Genomic DNA, 16,581 nt, shown 5'->3' on the forward strand with positions numbered 1-16,581 from the left:
TAGAAAACAGCCAAACTTTGATGCCATTTGTTCATTGTGGTAGAGTTTAAACTTTAGTCTTTTTTACTTTAAAAGAAAGATTTAGAATGTAATTAGTATATTTCAAAGTTATTTCTTTGATAAAGTCCTGATGATTGTATTTTAACTTTCAACATATTAATGGCTATTTAAAAAAGGGAAAATTAAACCACAATCCTTACTATCTTTACGAATAAAACTAATTTTTCCTCCATCTTTTTGCCTTGTCTTTTATGTTCAGCATTACTTCCTTTGTGCCCTTTTTTTGGGAGCTTAACATTGGATTACAGTGTCCAGATACATATCTGTTTTCCCATCTGCACTTTGAACCTCAAGGGTAGGGTGTCTGGTTCATGTTTATGTTCCTGATACCTGGTGTGTAATAGGAATTGATTTGGGTTGACTGAGTGCAAAATAATTTTTAATAATTGTGAATGATTCCTTCCTGAGAAGTTATTTCGTGATAAACCATGTTCCCACTGGATATGAAAACAGCCATTGTCTTTACAGCCAAAAGAAGTATTGGTCTTGTAAATTATAGGCTAAAATGGGTCTGTTTATCTTATGAAACAAATACATTCTGATATGTAAGCCACGATGACATAGGTGCTTATATCCTTCTTCTGGGTTCTGGGCGAAGAAAGCCTGGAGGTAGGAAGTCTGTTCCAAATTTCCTGACCCACCAGCAGTAGTATATCTATGGTACTGAAATCAGGTAGCAGGAATGAATGGCTCTGGGAACCAGTGCAGAATAGTCACACAAAGTTGTACAAATCTTTAGTCATTACATACTGAGCAGCAACAACAAAGGTATTGAATCCTCAGGCCAAACTACTATAATTCTCATGACTGCATGCTTTAGGGGAAAAAGTGTGTCATTTTAATGCACAAAAATATTTTATAACTTAACAAAATATTCTGAAATAGTTTGCACAAACAACATACATCATGCACATGTAGTTTTGACATGCATTTTGAGGCTGAAGGGATTTCAACTGGTCCTTTGGGTGAAGGGTATGAACAGTTCTAGAAAATTTGTACTGTGGTTGTCCAGCTGTGACAGGCTAGGTTCACTTAATCAGACTAACTTTTGAGTGGAGAAGTCAGGCTTAGCTTTGACATCTGCCTCTCATAGGTAGAGCATTCACATTTTGCTGGTGTAATTCTAGCACTGCCTAGAATTGCAAGAAATTAGAATTCATAATTTTGATGAATCAACATTATCTATAGCCCTGAGAACCTTAAAACTATCCCAAAATAGGAAAGTGAAATGTTTCTTTGTCTCTTGAAATGATAGGTATATCCTGATCAGCAAGCCCGCAGTATGGACGGAAAGATTAAGAATGCAGTTCCTTGAAGGCTTTAGATCTTTTTTGAAGATTCTTACCTGTATGCAGGTATGATAGTTCTTCTGTACATCAATAAGATAAATTTATTAAAAAAAATTTAACCCCAATCTTTCATGTTTTGTTTTGTTTTGAGCAAATTATGGTTTTTATTTGAGGAAGGATAAATCTAGCAAAATAGAAGTAAAATTTAAACACTGCCTCACTGATTCTGCTTTAATAGATCTTTCTGAATAGCTTAGTTAACTGCAGTTGTTACTGTTAATGTTTATTGATGCTTACCATGTGATAACTGTAGTAAGCACTTTCATGCATTATTTCTTTTGAGCCTCATAGCAATCTTATGAGGTAGTTACTATTATTATCCCCCTTTTACATATAAGGGAATCATAGCTTAGAAATAATTTGACCAGGGTCATACAGCTAGAAAGTGACAGTTATGATTTGAACCCGTGTGTTCTGACCTAGTGTAACAGCCATGTTAAAAAACTACGCATACATGAATATAAATCCTGATGATTTTATATTTTGCCAGTGGAAGAGCAAAGAAAGAGGGCCCATATGTATATGTTAACCACTCTTTTCTTGTAGGGAATGGAAGAAATCAGAAGACAGGTTGGGCAACACATAGAAGTGGATCCTGACTGGGAGGCTGCCATTGCTATACAGATGCAATTGAAGAATATTTTACTAATGTTCCAAGAGTGGTGCGCTTGTGATGTAAGTACAATTTGTTAGAAGGATCCGTGCCTTTTTAAGTGTTCTGATTGTTATTAATAGTATAGTTTTATGTTGCAACTTCCTTGATGTAAAGTTTTATTACTTAAATAGTTTCTTATATACTTGAATTATCTTATTAAATTTGTAGTTTTTTACACTTAATTAGAAAATGTGCTCCGTAGCATTCCATTTACCTTTGGGAATAGTGGAGTTTAAAAAATACAGCACACACTAATCAATTAATAAATAATTATTGATAAATTTTTTCCTTGGACATGAATATTATAATAAAATTAGGACTAGACTTTTAAATATTCCAACAGTGGAGGGATGTAGATATTTATTCAATCAAGAGCCTTGTTATGTGAGTTAAACCATTAAGAAAATTAATTCTAATTATTTATTTTTTAATTATTTAATTAATTTATTTATTTTTGGCTGCGTTGGGTCTTCGTTGCTGTGTACAGGCTTTCTCTAGTTGCGGCGAGCGGGGGCTACTCTTTGTTGCAGTGTGCGGGCTTCTCATTGCAGTGGCTTCTCTTGTTGCAGAGCACGGGCTCTAGGCGTGTGGGCTTCAGTAGTTGTGGCATGCAGGCTCAGTAGTTGTGGCTCTTGGGGTCTAGAGCTCAGGCTCTGTAGTTGTGGCGCTTGGGCTTAGTTGCTCCACAGCATGTGGGATCTTCCTGGAGCAGGGCTCGAACCCATGTCCCCTTCATTGGCAGGCGGATTCTTAACGACTGTGCCACCAGGGAAGTCCAAGAAAATTAATTTTAAAATATAGAACTAATGTTTTTCCTTAAGCAGTAATTTTATTTTATATATTTATTTATTTTTGGCTGTGTTGGGTCTTAGTTGCAGCACATGGGATCTTCGTTGTGGCATGTGGGATCCTCCGCTGTGGCATGCGTCCTCCTCGTTGCAGTGCGTGGTCTTCTCTAGTTGTGGCCTGCATGCTCAGTAGTTGCGGCGTGTGGGCTTAGTTGCCCCGTGGCATGTGGGATCTTAGTTCCCCAACCAGGGATTGAACCCATGTCCCCTGCATTGGAAGGCTGATTCTTAACCACTGGACCACCAGCGAAGTCCCCTCCTTAAGCAATAATTTTAGACCATAATGCTCTTTAAACACATAATCCTACTCCAGACTCCCTTTTGAGAAGATGACCTCATTTATTTCTGTTCTGAGAAAATTAACATTATCTAAGTCAAATTCTTTCATCTTCTCCAGTTTCTCTGTACATCTCACTATAGTCAATTCACTAAGTTTCTATATATATCTTCACTATTCATCTCTTTCATTTTCCTCTTTCTAAAAGTGATGTCTCTACCTAGGCTCTTGGTCCCAACCTATATTACTTCTTCCTGGAGTTTGCTTCCTCATTTGTCTCCTCTGGTATTTCCCACTCTTTCATTCATCTGCCTGTAAACACACAGGACTCTCCTATTCTTAAGAACAGTGAGAATGAAAGCCCCCTTACTTGTCATTGCTACCTCATGAACTGTATTTTATCTCTCTTTTTTCCTCATCTGCGGGTCACGCTCACAGACACAATAGACTTTAATCTAGCACAGCAGCTGTATAGAACGATAAGGACAGGAAATATTGTCCAGCAACTACCACAGCACATATTTTTTGGCTCCCCTCATCTTTATGAAGGGCATGCTTAATTGTTGGAGATGAGGTCAAAGTGTGTGGTGTTCATGTTGACATCTGCAAAACCTCCTGAAGTCATCTACATTTACTGTCGCCACTCTTTAGCTTCTAAAACTTCTTTAGAGCCAGGCTTCTGCCCTTACCAATTGATAGGAACTGCTTTTTGAAAAAATTTTAAAGGATCTATTTAGTAACCAAATTCAGAGGTCTTTTCTAAGTCCCCCATCTTCCTTAAATGTCTGCAGCGTTGCATTCTTTTGAGAACCTTAATCGTTTTGAAACTCTTTCCCTCTGATTTTCACAAACCTACTTATCCTAATATTTCTCTTATTGATTACCCATTTCAATCAATGATTGCCTTTTTTCCCTCACTTCCTTCTGCCTACTAAATGAGACATTCCCCAGTGTTTTCTTTTTCTTACAGATCTTTTATTTCTACCACCCAAATTAAAACTTCATAAGATAACTTTCCCAAACTATAGAATCACTTCTGTTTGTGTGCTACACATTACTGCTTGGATCTTACATTTGTATTTCAAACTCAGAATATATTAAATTGATTTGTCATCATTTCATTCTACTTCCAGCTTGCATTTTTTCTTCTTGACTCCCTTATTCTGTTCATGACACCATGATTCATACGTTCATCCATACAGGAAATCTGAGAGCCACTGTGTTCTGTGTGTTAGATGTTAACAGACTTTTGAGGGGGAAAAAGTTTTATGTTCATGTAAGATCGGGAAATGCTAGGTTGAACAAAATCAAACATGATTTTTTTAAGCCACTGAACTTCTCAAACCCTTTGATTAATCAGTGTTCTCAGGACTTCCCTGGTGGCGCAGTGGTTAAGAATCCACCTGCCAGTGCAGGGGACACGGGTTCAAGCCCTGGTCTGGGAAGATCCCACATGCCGCGGAGCAACTAAGCCTGTGTGCCACAACTACTGAGCCTGCGTGCTGCAACTGCTGAAGCCCACGTGCCTAGAGCCCATGCTCTGCAACAAGATAAGCCACTGCAATGAGAAGCCCACGTACCTCAATGAAGAGTAGCCCCCGCTTGCCGCAGCTAGAGAAAGCCCTCACGCAGCAACGAAGAAGCAAAGCAGCAAAAACTAAATAAATAAATAAATTTATTTAAAGAAAAAAAAATTAATGTGCTCATTTCTAAGAGAGATATTCCCAAACTTTATTTAACTATAGAATTCCTTTTTTCAAGATAAAATCAGTGAGAAATACTCTTAAAAAGTGACCTTTGACTCATCTCCCTGCCATACTCACCCAGATTTGAGTCTTCCTTATCCTAAATTTATTTTATAATCGTAACTTATTTCCTGTGGGTTTATTCTTTTTTGCCCTGACTGCCCCCACCCTAGTTTGAGTCCCTTATCACCTTACACTTAACTTAGTAGTAAACTTTCTATTGGTTTCCTTGTCTCCTAACACTACTGTCTCCAACCTGTCACCTTCAGTGACACCCACTAATTCTTCTTGAAGCAATATGTTGACTACATTATTACACTTCAGACAGTATCAGTATATTCAACTTTACATGGCAACGCCAAGGCATATTTCCAGTTTAATTGCTCATTAATTCTGTCCATAAACCCTTTGATTTATCTAGTTTTTATTCCTTTCCACTGCCCGAACAAGAGTTATACTTCCCCTTATTTCTCTTTGTTTATTCTGTATCTCTGCTTACAGTGCTACCATCTCTCCATCTTCCCCCCATACTTAAATTCTACATATTCTTTCAAACTCCACTCAAAAGCTACTTTTTAAATTAATTAATTAATTAATTAATTAATTTTTGGCTGCATTGGGTCTTTGTTGCTGCACACGGGCTTTCTCTAGTTCCGGCGAGTGGTGGCTACTCTTCGTTGCAGTGTGCGGGCTTCTCATTGCAGTGGCTTCTCTTGTTACAGAGCACGGGCTCTAGGCACGTGGGCTCAGTAGTTGCGGCTCGCGGGCTCTAGAGCACAGGCTCAGTAGCTGTGGCACACGGGCTTAGTTGCTCCATGGCATGTGGGATCTTCCTGCACGAGGGCTTGAACCCGTGTCCCCTGCATTGGCAGGTGGCTTCTTAACCACTGTGCCACCAGGGAAGCCCCTCAAAAGCTACTTTTGCAAATAAGTATTCCCAGTTGTTCGTGATTCTTTTTTTTTTTTTTCCCTATTAAGGTTATTAGTTTATACCATTTACGTGGCTTACAATTTTTTACTTTGATTATAAGTGTGTGTATGTATGTCTGTCTGACTGTCATAATATTTCCTACAGGTTTGCAGATCCTGTTGATGTAGCTCTAGTAACACATCAAACAATTTTGTGCTTGTATTTAGTAAATATTTACTGAATGATGTAATAAAGTAGATAACTTGTCAATTTATTTGCATTTTTATTTTCCTTTTAGGAGGAACTCTTACTGGTGGCTTATAAAGAATGTCATAAAGCTGTGATGAGGTGCAGTGCAAGTTTCAAATCTAGTAGCAAAACAGTAGTACAATTGTGCGGTCATACTTTGGAAACTAAATCCTACAGGGTATCTGAAGATCTTGTAAGCATACATCTGCCACTCTCTAGGACTCTTGCTGGTGAGTGTTTATTTAGTTTTTGCATGTTTCGATTAGCTTTGTTTTCTAGATATTCATATTAGAATCAGTACTATTTTTGTTCTCAGTATGCACAGACATACTCGGATCAGATACTGCAGTTAAAAGCTGTCACTATCCTTCAAAGAGCTGTGACCACAACGTCTAAGGGTGCTACCTGGGCTTTTTGTTATCTGGGTCAACTAATGGATCCTTATACTGTACACTTAAGAACTAACTTGGTAACTTATCGCCTAACCAAATGTAAATATAGGAAAATCTTGTTGCTGTTTTTTCATCCTCTTCTCTGCCTGATTGCACCAGTGTGTTCACTGTGCCACTGTTCCTTTCACCACTAAAAGAAAGAAATCATAGATTTTCTTTAATCATCCTTTGATTTGCATTTCTGTGTAAATCGGCCATGTCAGTTTCTTTTTCTTTTAACAACTTTGTATAAGTGTACATATTTATATTTTTAATTGTGGTAAAATATACGTAACATAAAATTTACTATTTTAATCATTTTTTAAGTATATAGTTCAGTGACACTAAGTACATTCACATTGTTGTACAACCATCACCACCATCCATATCCAGAATTCTTTTCATCTTCCCAATCTGAAATTTGTGCCCATTCAACATAACTCCTCATTCCCTGCTCCCTACAGTCTCTGATTTTCTGTCTCTATGACTTGACTACTCTAGGTACCTCATATAAGTGAAATCATACTCATATCCTTTTATAACTGGATTATTTCACTTAGCATAATGTCCTCAGAGTTCATCCATGTTGTAGTATATGTCAGATTTCCTTCATTTTTAAGGTTGAATAATATTCCATAGTATGTATATACCACGTTTTGTTTATCTGTTCATCCTCCATTAGATGCTTGGGTTGCTTACATCTTTTGGCTATTGTCGAATAATGTTGCCATGAACACAGGTGTCCAAATATGCGTTTGAGTGCTTGTTTTCAATTCTTGGGGTATATACCCATAAAGTGGAATTGCTGGTTCATAAGGTAATTCTACTTTTTAATTTTTTGAGGAACCACCATACTGTTTTCCATAGCAGCTGCACCATCTTACATTCCCAGAAGCAGAGCACAAGGATTCCAGTTTCTTTACATCCTCATCAATACTTGTTATTTTTTGTTTTTTAAATAGCCATCCTAATGAGTGTGAAGTGGTATCTCCTTGTGGTTTTGATTTGCATTTCCTTAATGATTAGTGATACTGAGCATCTTTTCCTATGCGTACTGGCCATATGTATATCTTCTTTGGAGAAAGGTCTGTTCAAGTCCTTTGTCTCTTTTTTAATCAGATTTTGTTGTTGAGTTATTGGAGTTCTTTGTATATTCTGGATATTAACTGCTTATCAGATATATGGTTTGCAGATATTTTCTCCCATTCTGTGAGTTGCCTTTTCACTCTGTTGATAGTGTCCTTTGATGCACAAAAGTTTTTAATTTGGTGTAGTCTCATTTATTTTCCCTTTGGTTGCCTGTGCTTATGGTGTCATATCCAAGAAATTATGGCCAAATCCAATGTTGTGAAGCCTTTTCCTTATGTTATTTTCTAAGAGTTTTATAGTTTTAGCTCCTGTGTTCAGATCTTTGATTCATTTTTAGTTAATTTTTCTATATGGTATAATTGACGTGATTTTATGTCAGTTCTATTTTTATAAAAAGAAATACCTAGATTCATTTTTATTTGTTTTTATTTTATTGAAGTATAGTTGATTTACAGTGTTGTGTTTAATTTCTGCTGTACAGTAAAATGACTCAGCTATACGTATATATACATTCTTTTTCATATTCTTTACCATTATGGTTTATCACAGGATATTGAATACAGTTCCCTGTGCTATACAGTAGGACTGTGTTTATAAGTTTTTATTTCTTTTGATGCTTGGTTAAGAGGAGAATAATTTCTTAAGAGGCAGAATATTATTTTTATATAATTTATAAGCACACCTTGTACAATGTAGGATCTTAAATATGTTAGTAAAACTGTTTCAAAATTAGAAATCAAATGTTTGCATTCTGAGATGTCATTTCTAAACTCAGTAAACGTATGTTTAAATCTCACAAGTTTTCAAACTTGATGAGTTAACTAGGAAATCAGCTGGGTTTATTGCTTTCTCATTTTTTTCTCTTTTTTTTTAACCTTTAGGTCTTCATATGCGTTTAAGCAGGCTGGGTGCTATTTCAAGACTGCATGAATTTGTGCCTTTTGTAAGTGACTCTATTAAATGTTGATTTGCTTATATTCTATTTCTAAATACCTCTTTTAAAAAAATTATGTACTTATTTATTTATTTTTGGTTGTGTTGGGTCTTCGTTGCTGCACGTGGGCTTTCTCTAGTTGTGGCGAGTGGGGGCTACTCTTCGTTGCAGTGCGCGGGCTTCTCATTGCGGTGGCTTCTCTTGTTGTGGAGCACGGGCTCTAGACACACGGGCTTAGTTGCTCCACGGCATGTGGGATCTTCCTGGACCAGGGCTCGAACCCGTGTCCCCTGCATTGGCAGAGGGATTCTTAACCACTGCGCCACCAGGGAGGTCCCCTCTAAATACCTCTTGGTTGAGGGGGAAGAAAAAGAATATTTTGAAACCTACCTGAATAATTCCCAGTTAGTAATTTTGTGTCTATATGATAAAACATTGAAATCTGAATCATGGGGACTTGGAGTCATCTAGTTCAAGCCCTTCTGTCTTACAGATGAGAAAACTGAGCAATGTATAGTGCCGTAACATCCGAGCCCTCTGAGAAATAATGGAATTGATCTCACTCTGTTTCAGGAGGATTTTCAAGTAGAGGTACTAGTGGAATATCCTTTGCGTTGTCTGGTATTGGTTGCCCAGGTTGTTGCTGAGATGTGGCGAAGAAATGGGCTGTCTCTCATTAGCCAGGTATGGCAAGGCCTATTGTTCACACTATGAATGTGTTCATTTTCTGCTTGTTTTTTCTTTTATATGTTTTACTTTGTGTCCCTGGATTTTGCTGAGTATTTGTTTTGTGTTCTCTTATATAAACTCAGAAATGAAAGTTCTAGTGGCCATATAGACATTTCTCCTTTAATCCTGTTAAGTGGGTAGATTAGGTGAAAGCCAGTAGTACCAGGAACCATCCCACCAATATATGTCTTTTCTGAAGATTACTTGGGGACATGTAATCTTCCCACCACCAGTCTTAATGGAAGGGCATCTTACAGTTTTTCCCTCTGTTTTAGAGCAAATAAGGAGAAGTGCTTTTCCTAAGTGGTGGGGAAACAGGGCTTGTAAAGATACCACTTGGGAGAAAAATGGTGTTATGATTGATTGTAGAAAATGGTTTACTTTTATTGAAGTGGGCATTTTAAACTTAAGGGAAGTAAATTCTTTTGTTATGCATGTTGAGAGTAATAACTAGTATAGAGCATTTTTAACTCTGAATTATTTTCATGCCGTATTTTCTCACTTCATCCTCACAAATCCCTTAAAATGATTTGTAGGTTTACAGCTTTTTTTTTGCCACAAAGGAGTTCTTGGGGTTTCTAGTTTAGAGAAAATTTTAAGAATAGTTTTTATTGAGAATTCTGTTTGAAATAAAATGATTCTTTTAGCTTCTGTTCTACTTTTTATTTTATAGGTGTTTTATTACCAAGATGTTAAGTGCAGAGAAGAAATGTATGATAAAGATATCATTATGCTTCAGGTACCTATTTAAATTACTTCTGATATTTGTCTTAACCTTCCTTCCTAGGTTCCTTATAATAAGCGAAGATATTATAACTATTGTTAACTTTACTTAAATTTTTCTCACTGTTGAAATGAATATAGTATCATAGAAGCAGAAGGGACTACTGCATTATCTTCTGCAGATTTACCTTATAATTTTTTCTCATAGTCCTACTAGAGACAAAATGTTTCTCCATTTAATACATGAGAACTATGGTACTTGATGTCTTTCACAGATTGGTGCATCTTTAATGGATCCCAACAAATTCTTATTACTGGTACTTCAGAGGTATGAACTTGCTGATGCTTTTAACAAGACCATATCTATAGAAGACCAGGTAAGTGACAAAAACTGATATGTAAATTAATTCCAAAGGAAATAGTATTTAAAAAATTTTAATCATATTTAAGATTTTTATTTATTTATGTATATCTCCAAAAATCAGGCACATAGGTAAAACATACATATACACACATATATTCTTTTTACTCTATAAAAATTAGAATATAGTTGGCCCTCTGTATCCATGGATACAGAATCCCAACTGTACTAGCCATTTTATATAAGGGACTTGAGCATCTGTGGATTTTGGTATCTGCAGGGGTCCTGGAACCAATCCTGAGTGATTGTATATAGATTAACAAAAAGGAGAAGAAAAATCACATGAAACTCTGCCTCCTAAAAATGATCACTTTTAAAGTTTTGGTGTCTTATTTGTTTTTAAGGAAAAATTGAATCTTTTATATGTACTATTTTTGTAATATGCTTCCTGTGCTTAATGAAATATTGTGATAGGTTTTTTCTTGTCACTAAATAAGTATGCAACAACCTCATCTTTTTTTTACATCATAATTTTTAATGGCTGTGTAGTATTGCAGTATATGAATGCATTATACTTTAGTCCCCTATTGCTGAAGAGGTTTTTCAGGTTTTTTGCTCATATAAACATCTCTGCACCTCAAGGTTTAAACACTTGCCTAATTATTTTGTTAAGATAAATTCTTCGAAGTGGATTTGCTGAAGAATACAGTATACTCTTTCTTATGACTCTGAATACATATTGTCAAATTGCTCTCAGAAAAGTAACTCCAATTTAAGCTCTCTCTAGCAGTATGTACATCTGTAATGGTACTGATATTTTTAATCTTTGTTGGTCTAATACATGAAAGATGGTGTTTAATTTTCATTTGCAATTCTTTAATTATCAGTGAGGTTGACCATGTTTTCATGATTATTGACCTTTTTTTTTCCTTTTTGGTAGTGAATTATCTGTTCCTATCCTTCACCCTTTTCCTGTTTTTTGTAAAAGTTCCTTATTTAGTAAAGATATTAATTCTTTACTTGTATTTGTTATCAATACATTTTTTACAGTTTATAATCTGTCTCTGGAGTTTTGTCACGTCTTCATTGTTTTAATACTTGATACCAGTTTATAAAGTAACCTTTGACTACTTTGAATTTATGAATTACATTATTATTATTTTTTAAAAAAATTATTTATTTATTTATTTATTTATTTTTGGCTGTGTTGGGTCTTCGTTTCTGTGCGTGGGCTTTCTCTAGTTGTGGCAAGTGGGGGCCACTCTTCATCACGGTGCGCGGGCCTCTCACTGTCGCGGCCTCTCTTGTTGCGGAGCACAGGCTCCAGACGCGCAGGCTCAGTAATTGTGGCTCACGGGCCTAGTTGCTCCGCGGCATGTGGGATCTTCCCAGACCAGGGCTTGAACCCGTGTCCCCTGCATTGGCAGGCAGATTCTCAACCACTGCGCCACCAGGGAAGCCCGAATTACATTATTTTATTCTTCAAATTAGAAGTCACTTGCAATGGACCAAAGGATAGGCTATAAAATACAAAGCTAATTTTTAGTCATGTTTTTATACTCAGTGAAAATGAATATCTAATTTACTGTAGTATTTAAATAACATGTGTGTTAGGGAAGGGAACTCTCACCATAACTGTTAGTTACCTATTTGAAGACACTGTCTCACCAACCCAGATAAGAAGGAAGCCAATAGTAGAGGAAAAGTTAAAGATTAGAATTCTTTTGTTGACTGAAGGCTAGATGGGAAATAATGATAATAAAAACAATAATAATATTTAACAGTTGTTATTGAGTTCTTACTACGTTCCAAGTATTGTGAACCTTGTTGAATTTGATGTCAAAAAAAGGGAATTATTCACCTCATAATTCTCTGTTGCTGTGGTCCAAAAGAAAATACTGGATCAGTTAGACTATCTGATCCAGAAAAAATGTATGTTTTATGGAGGTTTTTGGTTCTTAAGTAACTAATTTTTTCTTTTATAATTCTATAGGATTTGATTAAACAATATAATACCTTAATAGAAGAAATGCTTCAAGTCCTCATCTATATTGTGGGTAAGATTAAAACATGTTTTGAAATAGAACATGAGTTACTTTTTAGAGAGAACATTAATAAGAACTGTAAGTTATTTTGTTCTTCTGCCAAATACAGCAGAGAATATTAGAGATTAATGTGACTAATGAGATTGATATGTTCAGAAACTCACCCTTTAAAAAGCACAGCTATTACATCTTCATTTTTCAATACCTGATTTGTAATTGTTTGGACTTGTTTGTAGAGGTCTGGGATATAATTATCCTAGTTAGAAAAGTAGATGTAAAATAACTATGTCGAGTGCTAAAAATTTTATGTATATATATATATATATATATATATATATATATATATATATATATATGAAATTTCTATGTACTATTCGTCTAAGTAAGATAAATTTTCATCAAGTCATTCTTTAAATTACTTTGTGCAAATATTGGCCATACTTCTACTTTTGTATATTCTATATTATAGTCTCTGTTGATCTTACCAGCTAAGTAAAAGTTTTTGACTTCTCATTCTGGCTCTTGTTTCTTACTTTACTGTAGGAGACACTGCTTTGTATTAATACTTCCTAGTGAGGATTCTAGCCATTAGCCAAATCTGAAAACCTGGGTTCATTTTATTTGTTTATCAGGGAGCTAGTTGCTGGACTAGCTGCTTGTCTCAGCAGGAAGTGTGGTAAACTGTCATTGCTAAGTGAGATGTAAATCTTCCAGGCACTAACTCTTCTGGATTAACTCCAGAGTATGCCATAGGAAACTGCTGAAAAAAATGGACAAATTAAAAATGTGTAAAAGATTTTTAAGTTGATGACATACTTTATTAAATTACAAACACTTGAGGGGAATTTTTGTGTTTGTTCTTGGAATACTATATGAAGAATTTCTAATACTGCTTATTAATACTATATATTAAAATTGCTAATATATTTTTGCTGTTTTATATTTTACTATTTTATTATTGCTACTATTATTTTGCTGTTATTTTGTTTACCCAAATTCATTGGGTATTTCCTTCTATGTGATTTGATTTTTAGTTAATACTTGCTACATTCCTGAGTATAAGTTTATTACCTTTAGTAGTCATCATTTTTAAAAGTGTGTGCGTTTGTGTGTGTGTGTAAAATCTCTGATTATATTATGGAGAAACCATTAAGAAGTAGCAAAAGATTTGGATTAGGAATCAGAAGATCTAGTGTTGACCTCGCTATAAACTATCAAGAGTGTACCATTTACATTTTTAGGGTCTCAAATTCTTGATTTGTAAAATGTGAAAGTAATCTACATGATCTCTAAGGTTCTTTCTAGCACGAAACTTATAGAGGGTACTGTTTTGGTGGAAAAAAATTGAAAATTACAGTGTTTGAAGAGGAGTGAGTCTGTTGGAAGTGAATTAAATTAACAAAATGTCATTCTTTGGCTAATTTGTAGAATTCATCAAATCTCTTAGGCAAAAAAATTCCTGTCTTCATAATAACCCTCTTATAGATATCACAGGACTTTGTACACATGTTGTAGTATTGAAAATCAGTGGTGACATAAGGTCAAATATTTTAAGCCTTCTTGAAGCATTGGGGATTAGATGCTGTTGACACCAGTAAAGTTCCCATAGTTAATTTAGCTATTTTCTCTCCCCATTTGGCAGTTTATCGAGATGAAAAATGGAAACCTGATCATGTGGGCATGTTAGCAACACCATCCATTCCTGACACATAATACTATTTTGTCATTTAACCCATAGAGATATTTTTAAGTATTTTGTTTTTTAGTTTTCACTTTGTTCTTTCTTAAATAACAAGTAGAGACAACATTGAGGAAATCTTGAAAGAAAAGCTATTGTTCCATGATGGCCACTACTTATTCAATGCTATCTTCCTTGTTTTCTGGGTTAGAGACACATGCTAATTTAATCGAGGGGCCTTGTTTATAATGTGTGAGTATGTGTATGTATATGTGTGTGTGTGTTTAAGTTAAGAGAAGGCCTGTGTTCTTCAGATCTCTTCATTTTTCTTCCTCTTTCAGCAAAGAGACTCTTGTTCAGATTTAGGAACATGTTCAAATAATTTTTGGTCACTATCTCATAGATTTGATTTAATGCAGTGTTCCTGATGGGAAGAGATTTAAATGGAAAGCAATTAATTGTTTTACTTTTTCTTTTCATTGTTTGTATTAGGAGAGCGTTATGTACCTGGAGTGGGAAATGTGACCAAAGAAGAGGTCACAATGAGAGAAATTATTCACTTGCTTTGTATTGAACCCATGCCACACAGTGCCATTGCCAAAAATTTACCTGAGAATGTAAGTCCAGTTTTGTTTTTTACTCCATTCACCTCAAGATGGGATAGTTTTTTCTTTTTCTTTAATTGGAAGCCACTCGAAGTTTTAGGAAAATCTGTTTAGGAAATTTTCAGATATAAAACTCTCACCATTAATTTTTTAGTGGTATAAACTTTAATTCTGGGCTTTTGGGCATTAGGAAACATTTTAGAGACATTCTGGCTATTTAGAAAACATTTTAGAGCAAGAAACTCTTTGATTTTTTGTTTACTTTAACATAAATTTTCTCCAGAGGAAAAGGGGACTTCCTGAAATGCTGAGACTATTTGGGTGGTGTGTTAGTCTGGGTCTTCTGAGAAGCAGATGTCAAGACAAAAGATTTAAGATTTAATTAGGAACAATGACTATGAGAGAAATGGTGAGGAAGCTGGGAAGGGCTGGGGGAGCCATCATACTGTGGTGCAAATCTGACTCCAGGTGAAGGAAAGAGGGAAGGAACGTTATGTAGGACTGTCCTAGGCTGCTGGGTAGTCTAATCAAGGTTTGTTGCCTTCGCATGTCTCCCAGAGTGAGCCTGCATTAGTATCTCTGTTCTCTAGCTGGAGGTCTGCAGGGTGCATTCTCATGGCTGACATAGGTGATATTTATGATCAGTATTGCTGATTTTGAAGCAGTAATCCAAAAGATTATGAGTCATATTTTTTACTCCGAGATTTAATTTTGAATTAGAACAATGATTCTTAAAAGAGATTAGATTTACCTGTATTATCAAGGCTTTCCAGAGAAGTAGAATGGAGGTAAGCTTTGACTGTTGGTCATTTTTCTTCCAACATACCTGTATCTTTTTCCAATTTCATTGTTAACTGATTCTCATACTTTAACCATTTGGCATATCACCTTCATAATATTTGCACATCTGTCTACCAATTTTATAATTATTAATACAGTTTATTTATTTATTTATTTATTTATTTATTATTTTTGGCTGTGTTGGGTCTTTGTTGCTGTGCGCGGGCTTTCTCTAGTTGCGGCAAGCGGGGGCTACTCTTCGTTATAGTGCGCGGCCTTCTCATTGTGGTGGCTTCTCTTGTTGCGGAGCACAGGCTCTAGGCACACGGGCTTCGGTAGTTGTGGCGTGCGGGCTCAGTAGTTGTGGCTTGCGGACTCAGTAGCTGTGACGCACAGGCTTAGTGGCTCCGCGGCATGGGGGATCTTCCCAGACCAGGGATCAAACCCGTGTCCCCTGCATTGACAGGCAGATTCTTAACCACTGTGCCACCAGGGTAGTCCCTTATTAATACATTTTAAAATCAACTTACATTTTTCCTTAGCATCTTTCTAAGCAGTATTACAATGAAATAGTAGGTTTGACATTCTAGATTAATTTTTTCCTAATACATGTTAAGATAAATGAATAACTATTCAAAAATTTAAAAATATATAACTGTGTGCCACCTAAAATAATTTCACATACCAATAATTATATACTTACCGTATTTTGCAAAAAAAAAAAAGCTTTAGTGTCTACCCTAATTTTTCACTGCTTATCACAAGTACATTTTTAAAGGAGGCTAAATTTAATTTTTGCAACACTATAGGAATCTATGAATTTGCTTTAGTATATTGACTAGGTCCTTATCCTGATTTTAAATGACTTCATAAAAAAAAAAATTCCTTATTGAGACTTCCCTGGTGGTCCAGTGGTTAGAACTCCGTGCTTCCACTACAGGGGCGTGGGTTCGATCCCTGGTCGGGGAACTAAGATCCCACATGACGCACGGCATGGCCAAAAAGAAACAACAAAAAAATTCCTTGTTCAAGGAAAAGTTCAGGCCAGTCAGAAAAAAATAAAATTATTATAATTGCAGAAGCCAGAATATATTTGGACATCTACATATGTGT

The 16,581-nt window shown here is 35.6% G+C and overlaps 1 protein-coding gene across 5 annotated transcripts in view; it reads left to right on the plus strand.

Annotated features, from left to right (window-relative positions):
* Positions 1-16,581, plus strand: part of UBR1 (ubiquitin protein ligase E3 component n-recognin 1) — a 151,083-nt gene that overhangs the window by 75,090 nt on the left and 59,412 nt on the right. For all 5 annotated transcript variants that reach the window (XM_007173589.3, XM_007173590.3, XM_007173591.3 and 2 more), the window contains 9 exons: positions 1,316-1,415; positions 1,956-2,084; positions 6,143-6,323; positions 8,495-8,556; positions 9,121-9,231; positions 9,950-10,015; positions 10,275-10,376; positions 12,354-12,417; positions 14,576-14,700. In XM_007173589.3, coding sequence (XP_007173651.2) covers positions 1,316-1,415; positions 1,956-2,084; positions 6,143-6,323; positions 8,495-8,556; positions 9,121-9,231; positions 9,950-10,015; positions 10,275-10,376; positions 12,354-12,417; positions 14,576-14,700 — 940 coding nt within the window. The remainder of the gene's footprint in view (positions 1-1,315; positions 1,416-1,955; positions 2,085-6,142; positions 6,324-8,494; positions 8,557-9,120; positions 9,232-9,949; positions 10,016-10,274; positions 10,377-12,353; positions 12,418-14,575; positions 14,701-16,581) is intronic.

The sequence above is a fragment of the Balaenoptera acutorostrata genome, chromosome 3, assembly GCF_949987535.1.
Source record: "Balaenoptera acutorostrata chromosome 3, mBalAcu1.1, whole genome shotgun sequence".
NCBI lineage: Eukaryota > Metazoa > Chordata > Mammalia > Artiodactyla > Balaenopteridae > Balaenoptera > Balaenoptera acutorostrata.